This window comes from Barbus barbus, assembly GCF_936440315.1.
Source record: "Barbus barbus genome assembly, chromosome: 4".
NCBI classification, from domain to species: Eukaryota; Metazoa; Chordata; class Actinopteri; order Cypriniformes; family Cyprinidae; genus Barbus; species Barbus barbus.
In genome coordinates, this window is record NC_136732.1 from 39,099,586 (window position 1) to 39,119,020 (window position 19,435).

The 19,435-nt window shown below is 41.0% G+C and overlaps 1 protein-coding gene across 1 annotated transcript; it reads right to left on the bottom strand.

Annotated features, from left to right (window-relative positions):
• Positions 1-14,828: 14,828 nt before the first annotated feature.
• LOC306863789 (mitochondrial glycine transporter A) lies at positions 14,829-18,646 on the bottom strand. Its single transcript, XM_079407341.1, has 7 exons — positions 18,295-18,646; positions 17,693-17,817; positions 17,537-17,621; positions 17,275-17,454; positions 16,658-16,826; positions 15,942-16,108; positions 14,829-15,188 (listed from the first exon to the last, which is right to left on the bottom strand). The coding sequence occupies exons 1-7, from the start codon at positions 18,307-18,309 to the stop codon at positions 15,066-15,068; spliced, it is 864 nt and encodes a 287-aa protein (XP_079263467.1). The 5' UTR covers positions 18,310-18,646; the 3' UTR covers positions 14,829-15,065.
• Positions 18,647-19,435: the final 789 nt, after the last annotated feature.

The window sequence follows — 19,435 nt, forward strand, 5'->3', positions numbered from 1 at the left end:
ACTTGTGGACGTAACAAAACTTTAGTCACCAGATTATGTTGTATTTACGTAACAGTCACGTACTTTTGTTAGCTGGGCAGCTTCGGTGAATCTGAGTGGGGCAGATCGTCAATTTATTCATCAGCCTACAGCTATTTATATGTTTAGCCTACTGGAATCTCGATTTTGATCTCCATCTCTCACAGGCTGTCATAAGTAAATCAAAAGGTTATCAAGACTATTTAAGACTTAGTGGCATTGCTAATCACAGTAAATTGTCTGATATTTACTCAAGTTTGCCACTTAACTACCATCAGGGCATGTGACCTATTAAAATATATTTTATTAGAAGAGTTGAAATTTACTTTTGAAAGCCAAACAAGTTACATCACAAAAAAACAAAAACAAACAAACAAAAAAAAACAACTTTCATTATCAGTTCTTACATTACAGCCATTTTTATACAGTTGAGGTCAAAAGTTTGTATGCAAATATTACAGAAGGTTAAAACGCTCACTGATGCTACAGAAGGAAAAATGATGTGAGCCAGGGGGTGGAAACTTTTCGAATTTGAAGATCAAGGTGCATTGAACTTATTTTGTGTTCTGGGAAACATGTAAGTATCTTCTGTAGCCTCTGAAGGGCAGTACTAAATAAAAAAAAGAAAAGATATTTAGGCAAAATAAGAAAAATTTACACATCTCCATTAACCCAGTTTAAAACTTTTGAACTGGGACATTTTTATAAATTCAACTATTATTTTCTCTTGTGGACTATATGTAAACATCTTTTATGTGAAATATCTTATTCAAGTCAGTACTGAATAAACAATAACATGCATTTTGTATGATCCCTCTTATTTTGGTATATTGGATTAAGGAGGATCGGACGATCTGTGTCTCTGTGTCTCAACCGGGGGGGGTGGCAGTACTATCTTATGTGCGCTGTTTTATCAGTACTTTCGCTTTCAAAATCGATTGCGGAGGAGGAGGGAGGATGGAAAGTGGTGGGGCACAGTAACTCGTTTGAGGGGGACACAGTAACTCGTTTGGGGGGGACTCAGTAACTCGTTTGAGGGGGGACACAGTAACTCGTTTGGGGGGGACACAGTAACTCGTTTGGGGGGGACTCAGTAACTCGTTTGGGGGGGACACATTAACTCGTTTGGGGGGGACACAGTAACTCGTTTGGGGGGGACACAGTAACTCGTTTGGGGGGGACTCAGTAACTCGTTTGGGGGGGACACAGTAACTCGTTTGGGGGGGGACACAGCAACTCGTTTGGGGGGGACTCAGTAACTCGTTTGGGGGGGGCACAGCAACTCGTTTGGGGGGGCACAGTAACTCGTTTGGGGGGGACTCAGTAACTCGTTTGGGGGGACACAGTAACTCGTTTGGGGGGGCACAGCAACTCGTTTGGGGGGGACACAGTAACTCATTTGGGGGGACTCAGCAACTCGTTTGGGGGGGACTCAGTAACTCGTTTGGGGGGGCACAGTAACTCGTTTGGGGGGGACATGTAACTCATTTGGGGGGGCACAGCAACTCGTTTGGGGGGGACACAGTAACTCATTTGGGGGGGCACAGCAACTCGTTTGGGGGGGACACAGTAACTCATTTGGGGGGACTCAGCAACTCGTTTGGGGGGGACTCAGTAACTCGTTTGGGGGGGCACAGTAACTCGTTTGGGGGGGACATGTAACTCATTTGGGGGGGCACAGCAACTCGTTTGGGGGGGACACAGCAACTCGTTTGGGGGGACACAGTAACTCGTTTGGGGGGGGCACAGCAACTCGTTTGGGGGGGGGGACAGTAACTCGTTTGGGGGGGCACAGCAACTTGTTTGTGGGGGCACGGCCCGCGAGTGCCCCCCTTGGCGCCGGCCCTGGTTTTACCAATGATTCGCTCAGCAGTCAGGACTACCCTCCGTAGTCTTCTGAGGTCAGATTTGGTAGCTGAGCTGAACCACACAGTTATAGAAGTGCAGAGGATGGATTCAGTGATGGCGGAGTAGAACAGTTTCAGCAGCTCCTGTGGCAGGTTGAACTTCCTCAGCTGGCGAAGGAAGAACAACCTCTGCTGGGCCTTTTTCACATTGTACTCGATGTGATTGTCCCACTTCAGGTCCTGGGAGATGGTGGTGCCAAGGAACCTGAACGTCTCCACTGTCGTTACAGTGCTGTTCATGATGGTGAGTGGGGAGAGAGCAGGGGGGTTTCTCCTGAAGTCCACGATCATCTCCACAGTTTTGAGCGTGTTAAGCTCCAGGTTGTTGAGACTGCACCAGACACCCAGCTCCTTAACCTCTTGTCTGTAAGCAGATTCACCGTCCTGAATGAGGCCGATCAGTGTGGTGTCGTCTGCAAACTTCAGGAGCTTGACAGAGGGGTCTTTAGATGTGCAGTCATTGGTATACAGGGAGAAGAGCAGTGGGGAGAGGACACAGCCCTGAGGATCTCCGGTGCTGATGGTGTGGGTGCTGGATGTGTATTTTCCCAGCCTCACTAGCTGCTTCCTGTCTGTCAGGAAGCTGTTGATCCACTGACAGGTGGAGGTGGGAATGGAATGCGGAGTTAGTTTGGGCAGGAGGAGGTTTGGGATGATAGTGTTAAAAGCTGAGCTGAAGTCCACAAACAGGATCCTCACATAAATCCCTGGTCTGTCTAAATCAAATCAAATCAAATCAAATCAAATCTCTTTATTGTCACACATCATGTACACAAGTGTACCGATGATGAAATTCTTAGGTACAAGACTCTGTGCCATGGCAGTACAAGCAACAAGATATGAAAAATTTACAATATACATAAACAACAATATACACAATATACACAATACACACATTTGCACAATAAACAATAGACAGTTGTACACAATATACAATACACACATTTCCATAATATACATACACATAGTAAACTCTATTTTCAAGAGACTTATAGATGTATGTATAGCTTTTATATATGACTTAGTGATGGATACTGTTTGTTAGTGCAGAAGAGAAGATGGAGCTGCATGTGTTCTAAGCTGTGCAGTGCAAGACATGCTACAGTGCTGTCAGAGTCAGTGTGGCTGGTGTGTAGATGGAATCCAGAGTGAGGGTAGGGGTGAGTATCGTTTGTTATCTTGAGTTTAGCAGTCTGATGGCCAGCGAGAAGAAGCTATCTCGCGTTCTGCTGGTTCGGGTCCTGACGCTGCAGTACCGTCTGCCTGATGGTAGCAGCAAGAAGAGTTCATGGCACGGGTGGCAGGAGTCTCTGATGATCTTCTGTGCTTTCCTCACACATCGCTGAGTGTAGATGTCCTGGAGGGAGGGAAGCTTCCGACGATGTGCTGTGCCGTCTGAACTATTCTCTGCAGGCCTTTCCGGTTGAGAGCGGTGCAGTTCCCGTACCAGGCGGTGATGCAGCCAGTCAGGATGCTCTCCACAGTGCAACTGTAGAACTGTCTGAGGATTTTTGAGCTCAGACCAAATTTCTTCAGTTGCCTGAGGAAGAAGAGACGCTGGTGGGCCTTCCTCACTACTGACTGTGTGTGAGTAGTCAAAGTGAGATCCTCGGTGATGTGAACGACGAGGAACTTGAAGCTGCTGACCCGCTCCATTGGAGTCCCGTCGATGGTGAAAGAGTGTCCTGCAGAGTTTAGCTCCAACTTGCCTTAACACACCTGCATGGAAGCTTCTAGTATACCTAGTAAGACCTTGATTAGCTGCTTCAGGTGTGTTTAATTAGGGTTGGAGCTAAACGCTGCAGGACCGAGTTTGGACACCCCTGGTCTTGATGTTGCAGAACATAATGCAGTCCCGTGTTGACTGCATCGTCCACAGACGATGCTAAATAATTAACATTTTGCAGATTCTAAAAGGGGGGTGTAAACTTTTGACCTCAACTGTACTCATACTTATCTGATGAGAAGCTTTACTCTTATTATACCTGTGATAATTAAATAGTCATTATATTTATGATTGGAAAAGCCCCATGACATCTTACTGATACAGATTTATCATGTAATGACAAAATGATCTGTAGAGTGTCTGCACAATTTAATTGATCAGATGGCACAGTTTCGCTGATCATAGAATCATCTAATCCAAACAAAGCATAGAGCGGCTGAGTGAATGTGGTCTGGAATGTGGTCTGATCCACATACACTCCTGTTCTATTATTGGACACTACAGGGAATTTAGTCTCTATGTTATTGTGCCAGAATGAGCTATAGTCTGTAAAGCAGAACAAACTCCAGGATCGATCATTACATCCAGCTGCATTCGGAGGACCCTCTTCCTTCCTGCTGATGATCTTGTACGTAATGACCCATCACCGCTCTACTCCACCTCCCAGTAACAGCGTTCAGTCACACTCTCTCTACACAACGCCTCGGACAAACAATCAAATCTGTCTGGATGATCAGGATACTGCTGATCTGTGTCAGTGCTAGTAATCACAGTGTTTTCTTCAGACAGACGGAGCCAATTATGCACTGAGTTCAGATCTAGAGTCAAGAGATGAGAATCTGATGGAGATAAACACATAATCACTTATGACTTCACATAATTAAGATAACATATTAGCTGGGTCTGTTTTCATTAATAAAGTAGGGACATGTATCTCTCTCTGACTTGTAAAATCTTGAATCAAACCTCAATCCATTTCATAATACAATTGGTTTCCATAATCGGTTTCATCAATTATTTGTTGAAGCACAGTTTTTTAGACCAGTTTTTCATAGGGACTCACACTATAGGAAGTCTTGTGTCTTCTCTTGTGTCATTGTCAGGCGGGACAATGACCTGGAAACATTTCACTATGAATACCAAACAACATCGGTGCATCAGTGGAAGCACTTTAATTCTAATGTCACCAAGAAATTAAACTACAACTATTTCATATTTAATGAATGATGCTGCATGTTTTTTTTTCTGGGAATAAATTAGTATTCACCTCTTCCAGATGTCTTCTATAGTCTCTCTAGACTAGAGAACTGCTGCAGTTTGTCTCTGAGTTGAAAGATGGATTTCACTACAAAAGAGAGATCAGAACTGACAATGATGTCAAGACAGACAGTCAACTTTACAGACATAAAGACAAAAATACAAACTCTCTGTAATCACAAAAGCTTGTTAAAGTCCTTGGGTCTGCTTGAGAAGATCCCTATTACTGTTGTGGAGAAACGTCTTCTCTGTCTTGCAAAATAAATCTCAGAAGACAGAGTTCCAGAAGTCAAAATTAGACTTAATTGCAAGAAGACAACAAAGCCAAGATGCCTATAGAAGATCTGACCATCTCACTTGCAGCTCACACTTTTATACAGTTTTCAACCAATGATCTTATTGCAGGTGTTCTCCTCCCTTTCTCTTCCTGGAAACTCCCCAATACTCTCTAATTCTTCTGCCATGGTCACCTCATTAATCGGCTATCTTGATCTATTTTGAGAGTGTACTATATAAACAAATGCTAACAAGACAAGCATGCCATACTTCAGTTTTAATTTTTATTGACTTTGAGCAAGAATTGAAAGAACAAGGCATCCCCATTGCACATTGCTGAATGGAATGGTCATACTGTTCTCTGCTCTTTACTAATTATTTATTTGCTTATTTTGTTATGGTGTTGTATGTTTGCGATGACTACACCTTCTGTACACTAGTATAATTCAGCTACTTGTGATTAACTTTTTCATGAATCTTCATCTGACTTCCTGTTTTACCACCTGCATTATTATGGTGGTTTTCAGTAAAGGTACAACAGATTTTAATAGAAGTGTGCGTTATTTGCTGGTTTACACTGCAGTTTACTTGTTTGCAAATTACATTATAGTGTTAAACTCTAAAATGCACAGGTTGTTCTGTTTACAATTTTATTGTATTTTTGTTACAGAATTATGCTGGCAACCACAGCTGTCAAGATTTATACATTTTTTTGGAAAAACAACAGTATTTATTTATTTTTTTTAACGGTGTGGCCTCTGTTACACTAGCAGCAATAATAAAAACCTCATCTTCTCCTCCGATTTTATGTTTAATATGAATTTGTGTGATTGGCCGGCTCACCAGGCAGTTCAATCGTGCTGTGCATCAACTGCTTCAACACAATTAAACTGACTTGTAAAGTGTCCAGTTGCTATGGTTCTGGTACAACCCCTTAGTAAAATCATCATGTTTAATTATGTATATCTCTCAATGATTGTCAGTGTTTTTAGAGTAACTCACATTGTAGAAACTCGTCTCTGGTCTCATATTCAGGAGCAATAATGACCTGGATGGTTTTCACTATACAAACACCATAACACATCTGCAGATTAATACACAATTCATATTTATGAATGAGAATGGTTTAGGCTGATTGATGCTGGTATAGTGCTGGTTTAGGCTGATTTATGCTGGTATAGTGCTGGTTTAGGCTGATTTATGCTGGTATAGTGCTGGTTTAGGCTGATTTATGCTGGTATAGTGCTAGTTTAGGCTGATTTATGCTGGTCTAGTGCTGGTTTAGGCTGATTTATGCTGGTATAGTGCTAGTTTAGGCTGATTTATGCTGGTATAGTGCTAGTTTAGGCTGATTTATGCTGGTATAGTGCTGGTTTAGGCTGATTTATGCTGGTATAGTGCTAGTTTAGGCTGATTTATGCTGGTATAGTGCTGGTTTAGGCTGATTTATGCTGGTATAGTGCTGGTTTAGGCTGATTTATGCTGGTATAGTGCTAGTTTAGGCTGGTATCGTGTTGGTTTAGGCTGATTTATGCTGGTATAGTGCTAGTTTAGGCTGATTTATGCTGGTATAGTGCTGGTTTAGGCTGATTTATGCTGGTATAGTGCTAGTTTAGGCTGATTTATGCTGGTATAGTGCTAGTTTAGGCTGATTTATGCTGGTATAGTGCTGGTTTAGGCTGATTTATGCTGGTATAGTGCTAGTTTAGGCTGATTTATGCTGGTATAGTGCTGGTTTAGGCTGATTTATGCTGGTATAGTGCTAGTTTAGGCTGGTATCGTGCTAGTTTAGGCTGATTTATGCTGGTATAGTGCTGGTTTAGGCTGATTTATGCTGGTATAGTGCTAGTTTAGGCTGATTTATGCTGGTATAGTGCTAGTTTAGGCTGATTTATGCTGGTATAGTGCTGGTTTAGGCTGATTTATGCTGGTATAGTGCTAGTTTAGGCTGATTTATGCTGGTATAGTGCTGGTTTAGGCTGATTTATGCTGGTATAGTGCTAGTTTAGGCTGGTATCGTGCTGGTTTAGGCTGATTTATGCTGGTATAGTGCTAGTTTAGGCTGATTTATGCTGGTATAGTGCTAGTTTAGGCTGATTTATGCTGGTATAGTGCTGGTTTAGACTGATTTATGCTGGTATAGTGCTAGTTTAGGCTGGTATCGTGCTGGTTTAGGCTGATTTATGCTGGTATAGTGCTGGTTTAGGCTGATTTATGCTGGTATAGTGCTAGTTTAGGCTGATTTATGCTGGTATAGTGCTGGTTTAGGCTGATTTATGCTGGTATAGTGCTAGTTTAGGCTGATTTATGCTGGTATAGTGCTAGTTTAGGCTGATTTATGCTGGTATAGTGCTGGTTTAGGCTGATTTATGCTGGTATAGTGCTAGTTTAGGCTGATTTATGCTGGTATAGTGCTGGTTTAGGCTGATTTATGCTGGTATAGTGCTAGTTTAGGCTGGTATCGTGTTGGTTTAGGCTGATTTATGCTGGTATAGTGCTAGTTTAGGCTGATTTATGCTGGTATAGTGCTAGTTTAGGCTGATTTATGCTGGTATAGTGCTAGTTTAGGCTGGTATCGTGTTGGTTTAGGCTGATTTATGCTGGTATAGTGCTAGTTTAGGCTGATTTATGCTGGTATAGTGCTAGTTTAGGCTGATTTATGCTGGTATAGTGCTGGTTTAGGCTGATTTATGCTGGTATAGTGCTAGTTTAGGCTGATTTATGCTGGTATAGTGCTGGTTTAGGCTGATTTATGCTGGTATAGTGCTAGTTTAGGCTGATTTATGCTGGTATAGTGCTGGTTTAGGCTGATTTATGCTGGTATAGTGCTAGTTTAGGCTGGTATCGTGTTGGTTTAGGCTGATTTATGCTGGTATAGTGCTAGTTTAGGCTGATTTATGCTGGTATAGTGCTAGTTTAGGCTGATTTATGCTGGTATAGTGCTGGTTTAGGCTGATTTATGCTGGTATAGTGCTAGTTTAGGCTGATTTATGCTGGTATAGTGCTGGTTTAGGCTGATTTATGCTGGTATAGTGCTAGTTTAGGCTGGTATCGTGCTGGTTTAGGCTGATTTATGCTGGTATAGTGCTGGTTTAGGCTGATTTATGCTGGTATAGTGCTGGTTTAGGCTGATTTATGCTGGTATAGTACTGGTTTAGGCTGATTTATGCTGGTATAGTGCTAGTTTAGGCTGATTTATGCTGGTATAGTGCTGGTTTAGGCTGATTTATGCTGGTATAGTGCTAGTTTAGGCTGATTTATGCTGGTATAGTGCTAGTTTAGGCTGATTTATGCTGGTATAGTGCTGGTTTAGGCTGATTTATGCTGGTATAGTGCTGGTTTAGGCTGATTTATGCTGGTATAGTGCTGGTTTAGGCTGATTTATGCTGGTATAGTGCTAGTTTAGGCTGGTATCGTGTTGGTTTAGGCTGATTTATGCTGGTATAGTGCTAGTTTAGGCTGATTTATGCTGGTATAGTGCTGGTTTAGGCTGATTTATGCTGGTATAGTGCTAGTTTAGGCTGATTTATGCTGGTATAGTGCTAGTTTAGGCTGATTTATGCTGGTATAGTGCTAGTTTAGGCTGGTATCGTGTTGGTTTAGGCTAAGGTATAACGATCACAGTAATATCACAAACGGACATTTCAGGCCCCGCATTTGGAGTAAGTTCACTGCTATATTTACTTCAAATATGTGCGGTGACATTGTTCTGTATTTTCTGGGGCTGAAAATACGTAAATGATAAATGATAAAAATGTGAATTCCTAAAACCGTTTTCTCTCTCCCTCTCTCTTTGAATTCTGTTTTCTAGCCAGTTTTGAGGTGTTTTTTCCTGCTATTTCGTGGGCTATTTTCTATGAGATGTAGCCATGGCCATCTCTAGGCCATTTTTAGGGGGCTCCTTCAGGAGATCCAGACACACTGGACAGCTGAACTGATCCTCAGCGCATGAGATACTGGCTTCTGTCATTTCACTGTATATGAACACGGACAGAGAGAAGATGCACACTGCAGCTCGACAGTCAAGTTCCTCCTTGATTTGGAGGGTTTATATATCCTCCTGATGACATACTTAAGAAGCAGGTTTTTTTAGGAACGGCTTGTTCATTTCAGTGTTGTTCAGTGTTCAAAGCCCTGCTCCAACACACATACCATGTAGTTTTCAAATAAGCCTGAAGGCTTTGATTAGCTGGATCAGGTGCTTTTAATTAGGGTTGAGGTTAAACTCTTCAGGGTGTGGTCCTTCTGGAACTGAGTTTGACATCCCTGAACTACACCATGCAATAATAAAACTCGGGTTACAGATTGATAAGATAACTAGGTCACGTGAGAGTTGTCCAATGCATTGACTCATCATATACATGGAATATTGACTATATCAATATATAGAATCTCATACTGAAAGCTGAGCAACAAATCCAACATTTATTTTATTATGCTGTTATTAATGCATTTCCATAATATTTTTATAAGTAAACAAATTAAATTCTTCCTTGATTGTAGGCCTGTTGTTTTCTGCTGTACTGTGTTGCCTCACCGCTGGGTGGCGCCTGTGTTCAGGGGGTTTCTCTATGGGTCTCTGTATTGTGTTTTCTGTCCTCTACGCTAGGTGGCGCTGCTGTGATGGACGGGGGGACCATATTAAGACACACGGGATGGATTGTCCATATTAAGACAAAGACCATATTAAGACAATGGCGAGACGCGGAGTGACTCCTCGGTTAAACACTGTGTACATTCTGTCGCAACTTGTTTGCTGAGAGACATAATGTCCTAAATGACGGTGTCACAAATGTTTACACAGTGAACAAACATGTTCCCATGCTTTTAATTAACAATTTAGGAAACATTTATTTGATATGGATATATGCATAACTCACAAAAACCTAAGAAGGGAAAGTGAAAATGAGCTGTAAAAACCAGGACAATAATTTGTCTTGTGTGTGTGTGTGTGTGTTGTGGTTGTGTGTGTGTGTGTGTGTGTGTGTGTTGTGGTTGTGTGTGTGTGTGTATGTGTGTGTGTGTATGTGTGTGTGTGTGTGTGTGTGTATGTGTGTGTGTGTGTGTGTGTGTGTGTGTCTGTGTGTGTGTGTGTGTGTGTGTTATCAATGAGGTTGTTCTTGTACAGGTTAAAGTATAAATCTGTGATTTGATGTTCGCTGGTCCCTCGTTTACTGGGTTAAAATGTCATTCTGTTCTCTCTGAAAATCTCCAGAAAACCAAAACAACTAAAAATAATTAGCTGGTAAAGAGCTTTACATAGACAATGAGATGTTCACTTACACAACTGTGGCTATTCATAGTTTCCTCTACAATGCCCTTTTTATTGTTACGGCAGTAAAACTGTATAGCTATTCATATATCATTAAAAAAATATAATTTAACAAAGAAATAACACCAATGTAGCTATATTATGTATATAGCCTAGCATAAATGTACATATAAATGTATATTATGTATAATGCATATAGCTACAGCTATATTTTATAATTAAAATATAAATATTCTGAATTTTATGTATTTTCTTTTTTTGGGGGGGGGGGCACTCTATGGCACAGTTATGTATAGGTAAAGCTGTTTGAAACTTAAAAAATTAAAATAAAAAAAAAGGTTTAAGAAGTGTACTATTAGCTATATCAGAAACATACAACATTTAAGAATGTGAATGATTAGAAAACGACAATAGTTTTGCTGAAGCTGTATTAAAGTGTCTCTCTATGTCACAATATTGAACATGTCAAACACAGAAGCAAATGTAAAGCGTTACTCGTTCAGCATGTCACATGTAATCGCTGTTGTCTTGTAATGGTTTGTGTACTTTCCTTTGAATCGTTTGAAGGGTTTTGCGTAAGAGGCTGGAGGTCATCACTCTTATCTGCTCCCTTCATTCAGAAAGTCTTCATTTCTGCTGATGACCCTCAGTCAGATCAGAAAACACTGACAGACTGTAAGAAAAACGTTTGTTTCTTAAATGTCTGTGTAAAAACAATAAAAAATAAAAATTGTGACTGCGCAATGAGACTCAGTCTTGTTTGTTTAATAATTTTATTTTACTGCATAAACAACACATAAAATTAACCTGTCAATCATAGCCAAATTTAAACCTGCAACACAACTACTATGCCTCTTGAAAAAATGGGGGTTAAAGTAGCCCCCAAAGTCAAGTAGGGCTCGCTGCAGTCCAAAAGATCCAGGGGGCGTGGTTGCATCCACATCTAGGGGGTGGAGATTGGTAGGTTTAGGGATCAGGGGGTGGAGATGGGGTAGGTTTTAGGGATCAGGGGGTGGAGATGGGTAGGTTTAGGGATGGGTTTAGGGATCAGGGGGTGGAGATGGGTAGGTTTAGGGATGGGTTTAGGGATCAGGGGGTGGAGATAGGGTAGGTTTAGGGATCAGGGGGTGGAGATGGGTAGGTTTAGGGATCAGGGGGTGGAGATGGGTAGGTTTAGGGATCAGGGGGTGGAGATGGGGTAGGTTTAGGGATGGGTTTAGGGATCAGGGGGCGGAGATGGGTAGGTTTAGGGATGGGTTTAGGGATCAGGGGGTGGAGATGGGGTAGGTTTAGGGATCAGGGGGTGGAGATGGGTAGGTTTAGGGGTGGAGATGGGTAGGGTTAGGGATCAGGGGGTGGAGATGGGGTAGGTTTAGGGATCAGGGGGTGGAGATGGGTAGGTTTAGGGGTGGAGATGGGTAGGTTTAGGGCTGGAGATGGGGTGGGTTTAGGGATCAGGGGGTGGAGATAGGGTAGGTTTAGGGATCAGGGGGTGGAGATGGGTAGGTTTAGGGATCAGGGGGTGGAGATGGGTAGGTTTAGGGATCAGGGGGTGGAGATGGGGTAGGTTTAGGGATCAGGGGGTGGAGATGGGTAGGTTTAGGGATGGGTTTAGGGATCAGGGGGTGGAGATGGGGTAGGTTTAGGGATCAGGGGGTGGAGATGGGTAGGTTTAGGGGTGGAGATGGGTAGGGTTAGGGATCAGGGGGTGGAGATGGGGTAGGTTTAGGGATCAGGGGGTGGAGATGGGTAGGTTTAGGGGTGGAGATGGGTAGGTTTAGGGCTGGAGATGGGGTGGGTTTAGGGATCAGGGGGTGGAGATGGGTAGGTGTAGGTAAATGTAAGGTGGGAGGAGTTGGATCTGGATCCAACCCCGCCCCCTGGATCTTGTGGGCTGCAGCGAGACACTCCTCCCCAAAGTAGCACAATGGCCATATCCCAAATATCAAAACTCAAAGTTACTGTCAGACTGATCATAAACACAGCTGAAAGGCTTCCTACTAGTGGCCCTCCTTCACAAAACTTAACATTTAGCACAGTTTTATTATAGGCAGATGCAAAATGTTTCAATACAAGCATTTCAGGCAAATGTAATTTATGCAATATTTCAAACCTGAGAAAAATCAACCCATGGCAACAGTTAAAGGGATCCTATTATGCTCTTTTACAAAGTCTTGATTTTGTTTTGGGGGTGTACTAGAACATGCTCTCATGCATGGAGGTTCGAAAATCACATTATTTTTCACATAATTTACATTACAATACGTCTCTCCACAGCCTGCTGGATTAGTTCCGGGTTTAATGAAGGCCTGCCTTCCTAAAAATGAAATGTGTTGTGATTGGTTAGCTGTCCCAGTGGTTGTGGTTAGCGAACAGCTTAGACGGTGTTTCAGTATTGCCCCGCCCCTCGCCAAAACAGCAAGTTCATCAAATATTGCTGTATCAATTTTGACCATGAGAATATTGAACAAGAGGATCACGCAGAACCTTTGCATACATGGATATTACATATTAAAGTGGTAATGTTATATTGTGTTGTTTGTTTTTTTAACTGCATTTACTAAGTACAGATAAGTGCAATGGTAATATGTATTATGTTTATTGTTTTTTAATTCTAACATTATAACATGAATTGCACTGAAACTGTTATACAGTTGAATTTATTTATACCATAGTCCCACAGAGTTACACTATTTGTGGCGGCATATATCTGCAAATGAATTCTCTGCCAGCAGGAGGAGCTGTTGGAGCAGAAGAGAGCCAGGTTTCTCCTGTAACGCTGCACACAAAGCAGAGCTCTGCTCACAAACACTGCTTTATCAGACATTACATGCAAGATGAAATGAAAATGACATCCAAAATTGTCTGAAGACAGTCGGTTTCCTTCAGAAATACAGTGAAATACAGTTTTTCATATAAAAACACCCGCACTGGGTTTGTATTTTGAAAAGTGCAGTGCTCAACCAAGTGTTTTCCCCAGCCCCCAACCATTCAAATTTCCAGAGGCATTTATTTTAATGATCTTCTAATGGGCCGCTTTGTGATGTCACAAACACCGAAAACAAGGCTGTAGTCCAAACGAGCCGTTCGCTGTAGTTCTTGAAAAGGGATTTTTTAAAAAACGAAAAATCTCCCTTTGGAGTGGACTTTGAGATTCGTAACTTTGTAGATCTTTTTATGCCCAAACATACACACTACACACTAACTAAAATTCAAAAAGTGAAAAAGCATAATGGGAACCCTTTAAAGTAGGCCAATTCCATGGAAAAACAAAAACAACGTGGATTTGGAAAGACTGTATCCAACAGGAGCTGCAGGAGGCAGATTGATCGATCATGGGTTAGGGCGAGATGACTGACAGACCATGCTGGAGAATTTGATGCTCCTGAGCTCATTGACAAATATCTGATCTTGTAAGATGTGCTTCCTTTCCACAGAGCATGCATGATCACGAAATCGAAAGTGAAGCGCGAGCGATTTCAATACTCCGTATGATAGCGGCTCCCTGATGAACGAAAATTATATGCAATATTTGAATGTTTGTGGGAGCAGGCAAGAGTTAACAAAAAACCATTTGCGGTTGCAGAACACACACAGCGGAGCGGGCGTTAATGGTCAGAAACTCAGGAGCGGAAAACAGTCTTACAAAATGCATACAAATGCAAAACAAATTTTTTTAGGTCCAAAAAGAGGACATGTCCAGGGAAAAGAGGATGTATGGTCACCCTAGTTAAAACCACTAAATCCGAATCGAATATGTCCCAAATGACACTACAGGAAACCATTTTTAATGGTTAGTTGATTGTTTGTAATGTTCCTAATGGTAGGGTGTTGGAAACCATTAGAATTTCTATATTAGAAACATTGTATTGTTAGCACTTCTCATGTCATTGCCTCCTTATGATGAATCACTTGTTTTACTCTTCCTCATGATCCTGTCATTTCACGAATCCCTATATAGGCTCATCGAATATTGTGTTAAAGGTGCACTAAGCAAATTTTGAAAACTGCTTTTCACAGCAGTGTGACCCAAAACACACATGCAGCCAATCAGCAGTAAGGGGCGTGTCTTGAAATGATAGCGAGAAGAGAGAGCTCAATTTGAGTGTACAGGACGGATATAAGCAGATTGACTATAGATAACATTAAAAAGAAGGGTTATGATCAGGCAAGATATCAGTGCAGGCTTCCAGCGGTGGAGAGAACTCGAGGAGCAGGAAGGGCTCGAATCAGACGCCGAGGTTGCATGTTTCTTTTTGATAAGTGAGTAATATTGATTTTGCATTGTTTCACACAACTCATCTGTGTTGGCTTTTGCTTTAATATGCTTGTGTGTCATCTTTGCTTGTTTCCAATACCAAAAATCAAACATACAGCGTATAAAAACTTTATTATAGCACAACACAAGCAGCATTATTCACTCACAAACACACAAGAGAAGCCAAGTTGATATAAAGTGCATTTTAAAGTTCACATCTGTGTTTATAGCACGATTCTCACTTCAGTTAATTGAAAATAAAAAGTTCGGGGAACCGCGTGGATCACAGTCAGTTAAAGAAACGTCCCGTGTGAAGATCTCGTTCAGTGTCTGATGTGGTTTTGATCAGTCTCAGGATTTGAGGCCCATCTGAGCCATCATCTGCTCATACACCGTCCACGCCATCGCCGCCATCATGGATCTCCTGAGAGATCGAGGAACTGCGCCACGGAAAAACCCCACCAAACCGTGCTCCTGACAGACAGATAGACAGGTCAACAGTGTTATTATCATATGTTTAAATTACTTTCATTTTTTAGGTTTCATTTTGGAGTTATAATTAGATTTTAATCATTTATTTATTTAGTTAGTAATTTAGTTCCTTGAACAAGTTTCTGGAAGATCCGAAAGAGTTTGAATTCACATTTTTATGAAAAAATGGATGAAAATGAATAAAAAAAAAGTCATGTTTTTTATTTTATTTCAGTTAGTTGTCAAGGCAACTTTTCTAGTTTCCATTAAGTTTTTAGTCTAATGTTTCTATCTTATTTCAGTTAATAAAAATGTTTCGTAATAGCTGTAGTTGTAATAACAACACTGCAGGTCAGTCTAATCAGATCGTAAATGCGAATGACAAACACTGAACAGGTCCGATGGAATCACCAGACTTTTTGGAATCTGAACAATTTTGCAGCTTTAAATATGAGCTGTGTCATTATTTTATTTTTTTATTATATTCTGTGCCAAGTTTTCTAACAGGGCTGGATACAGCTACGACAGCAGATGGTGTAAGCGTTTGTGGAAACTTGTTTGAAAACAGTCATTTGTCCTTCTGTTTGATTACGCTGCTGTTGCAGAAATGACATACTTCATTTTTATAGAGACATTCACTCTTTTTCACTTAATATAGCACTATTATAAAACAAATAGTAATGGGTCTGAACTGATTAGATGAGCTGTGTTGCTGATCTGAAGCGGCAGAGAGAGGTGCATGTTGGGAGAACCTACCTTGTAAATGTATCGAATCACATCTGATGTCCTGCTGAAGATGTCTGGACTCACTTGAACATGAGTTTTGACTACATCTGCCGGCTGGGTTACAATAGAGGCCAGAACACCAGCCAGAATGCCACAGCTGAAGTTTGCTAGCGGAGCGTAAGACGACTGGCTGATCTCTGAAAGAGAGAGAGAGAGTTTATCAGTACAGTCTGTGGAAATGCTCCACATGGCTGTTACGCAATCCAACGTCACTCAGTCTCCTTATCTCTTATGAAGAAACATTTGTACATCAGGAGCAATATTCCTGCTGCCTGTTATCTCACTAAATATGATTTTGTTTGCTTGCGAAACCTTTGCATTCCTCAGAGAAACTGTGCTTTCACTCACAAGAGTTTTGCTCCCAAGAAATGTTGTGTTTGCTTACAAAATCTGTTCATCTGAGAAATGTTTGCAGTTCCCCAAAATATGTTGTGATTGTATGCAAAGCTTTTGCATTTCTCAGATAAATTTGCATGAGTTTGCTTCCAGAGCTTTTGCATTCTCCAAGATATACTGTATTCGCCCATAAAGGGCTTTTAAAAATGCTCCCATGTAACTTTAAGAAACAAGTGTCACAATGCATTTTTTTTCCATAAAATAAGAGGCAGAAGTTTGTAAAATGAACCATTTAAGCCGCTAAAGTCCTAATCAATCACACATATTTAAGCTGAAGCATGCGTACAGACCTTGTGGCAGCATGTATTTGGCCTGGCTGTAGATCATGACATATATCCCGGAAAACGGCGCATCTCTGAGCAGCGTGGCCGTCAGACCTGAGAACAGAGCCTTCGGTCCCTCCGTCCGACACACACACCGCAGCGCTCCTAACACACCGCTGTACTTATAGCGTCCGCTCTGAAACACACACATGCACTATGTTATATATCACAAAATGTGTACAGATACACTCCCGTTCAAAAGTTTAGGGTTGGTAAAATGCTTTTGAAAGAAGTCTCCTGTGCTCACTAAGGCAGCATTTATTTGATCAACAATTATTATTACAGTTGAATGCTGTATTTTCAGCATTACTCCAGTCTTCAGAGTCACATGATCTTCAGAAATCAGTCTAATATACTGATTTACTGCTCAACAAACATTTCTGATTATCATCAATGTTGAAAACAGTTGGGCTGCTTCCTATTTTGTTGGAAACCGCGATACATTTTATTTTTCAGGATTATTTGATGAATAGGAACAGCATTTATTTGAAATAGAAATAGTTTGTAACATTATAAATGTGTTTACCGTCAATTTAATGCATCCTCAATCAATAAAATAATTAAGTCTTTACACACACACACACCTCGAAGCGTGTTTTGATGACGGTGACGGGCAGCATGCAGACTCCTGCGACACATCTGGCTCCGGCTCCCAGCAGTATGGCCTGTAAGGGCCCCGGGGCCCCATCAGCGAAGAAGTGCTGCTTTAGAGTGAAATATGTGCTGAAGTAGATGCCGACTCCTGGAATACAGCGCACAAACGACTGCGGAGACAGAAATACAGAATATAACCATACAAACAGAAACATAACAGAGGTTTCGTGCCAAATCAAGTGTGATACTCACAGGTGAAACGCCTCTCCACAGTCCGAGGAGCTTCTCCGTCCGCAGGATACTTACAAAGACCGTGACCATGCCGACCCGACCCGACCTGAGGCACAGAAGACAGTTCATTTAATACTCATTCAGCCAGACTGACCCTCGTCCTGTGTGTGGACTGACCCGGGCTGGACGCCGTTCTGTAGGGTCTGCAGGCGCGTCTTCACCAGGTCCAGAGGCTGGAAGAGCAGCGTGGAGCACGTCCCGCTCAGAGAGCCACACATGAATGCTTTCACAGCCGGAGGAGCCTAAATCACACGGAGAGAAAGAGAAAAACCTGTTGAGTGGGGACAACATTTAAAATACTATATATTTAACCTTGCAGTCAGTCAAAAGCTGCTTTAAAAGACTGCTATTCTTAATTAAAATATAAACTCAATCTGTAAAACAAACAAAAAAAATGTTGCTTTAAAGAAAATAACCATTAACTGAAATAATGCAATATATAATTTTTTTTTTTTTTATTTCATCTACTTGCCAAGGCAACATTTATCGTTTCTGAAGTATTACATTTTGCATTTACTTTGAATTACTTACCATATTTTACTAAAACTGATACTAAAATAAAACAATTTTTAAGTAAAAAAAACGAGCAAAAACAAAACGTGCTAAAACGAATGTAAATGAAAATAGGAAATATACAAATAAAAACTATAGCAGTATGATGCCATAAAGACAGAAGTAGTTCCGTGTGACGAAGCATTAAAACACAAACAGACTCTTACCAGGGAGAGCTCCATGATGATCTTCAGAGCAGCTCAGTTTCTGAAAGAATGAGGAACTAACAGCATCTCCTTCATCTCACCTGACCGTGTTTCTCTCCAAACACAAGCACAGTGGTTATTATTCTCTGTGCAGAGTGCTTTTGAGTTGTTCAACTAACTAAACGCAGGCCTATAAACTCTAGTCGTAAATAAACTGCTCCTAAGTAAAAGATCAGCTCACCTCTTCTTACTCTGTTACTGCAAGGGCTTTGGTAAATGTTGGGAATCTTAGAAATAAGAGTAATAAAGAAGAAGAATGAAGAAGTCAAGCTGATGATCAATACTGTGTAAAGCGCTGTTGCTCCACAGGTATAAAAGAAAGGGGCGGGGCCTGATGCAAGGTGCGTGCTACACTGAATCTGATTGGCCAATAAGCAGCTAGCGCTTGCCAGACCAGTGGCCCACTGTAAAGATTGAGAAATAACACTAATATCGCATACAGTAATCAACATTAGAAGTAGATCAAAACCTTTCATCAAAGTTGTCCTAAAAACCGAAAAGTGCTTATTATTGATCCACTTCAAATATTGACTACTTTACTGTATAATAATACTAATAACAATTTATTCAATCTATTTAAAGCAGAATATATATTATATAATAATACTATAATAATTTTTTCAATCTATTTAAAGCAGAATATATATTATATAATAATACTATAATAACAATTTATTAAATCTATTTAGAGCAGAATAGCCTAACCGAAGTGGTGTCAAACAGCTTATTTATAATGCATGAATGAAGTATTTATCTGAGAATAAGAACGGAGAATGATATATCTAGCACAAAACATGTCACTTAATAAAGTAATAAACTATTTCAACAGAATCTCAGTGGAACACAGTCTTTACTGAAAGGGTATTGATTGCGTCAGTGTAAATCCGCTCAGAACCGGTTTGGGGCCCTTCAGCTCTGCAGTGAGCGCGCTCTCGTGGACGAGCTCTGGAACTGATACCATTTCATTCATATGAACCTATATCTACAGGCGGATCTCCTAATATTTCACACAATAAACCATTTTCATTATTGATTATTAAAATCGCTTAACAATTGACGGTGAATATAATTAAACGGCCTAAACATTATATTCACACATTTG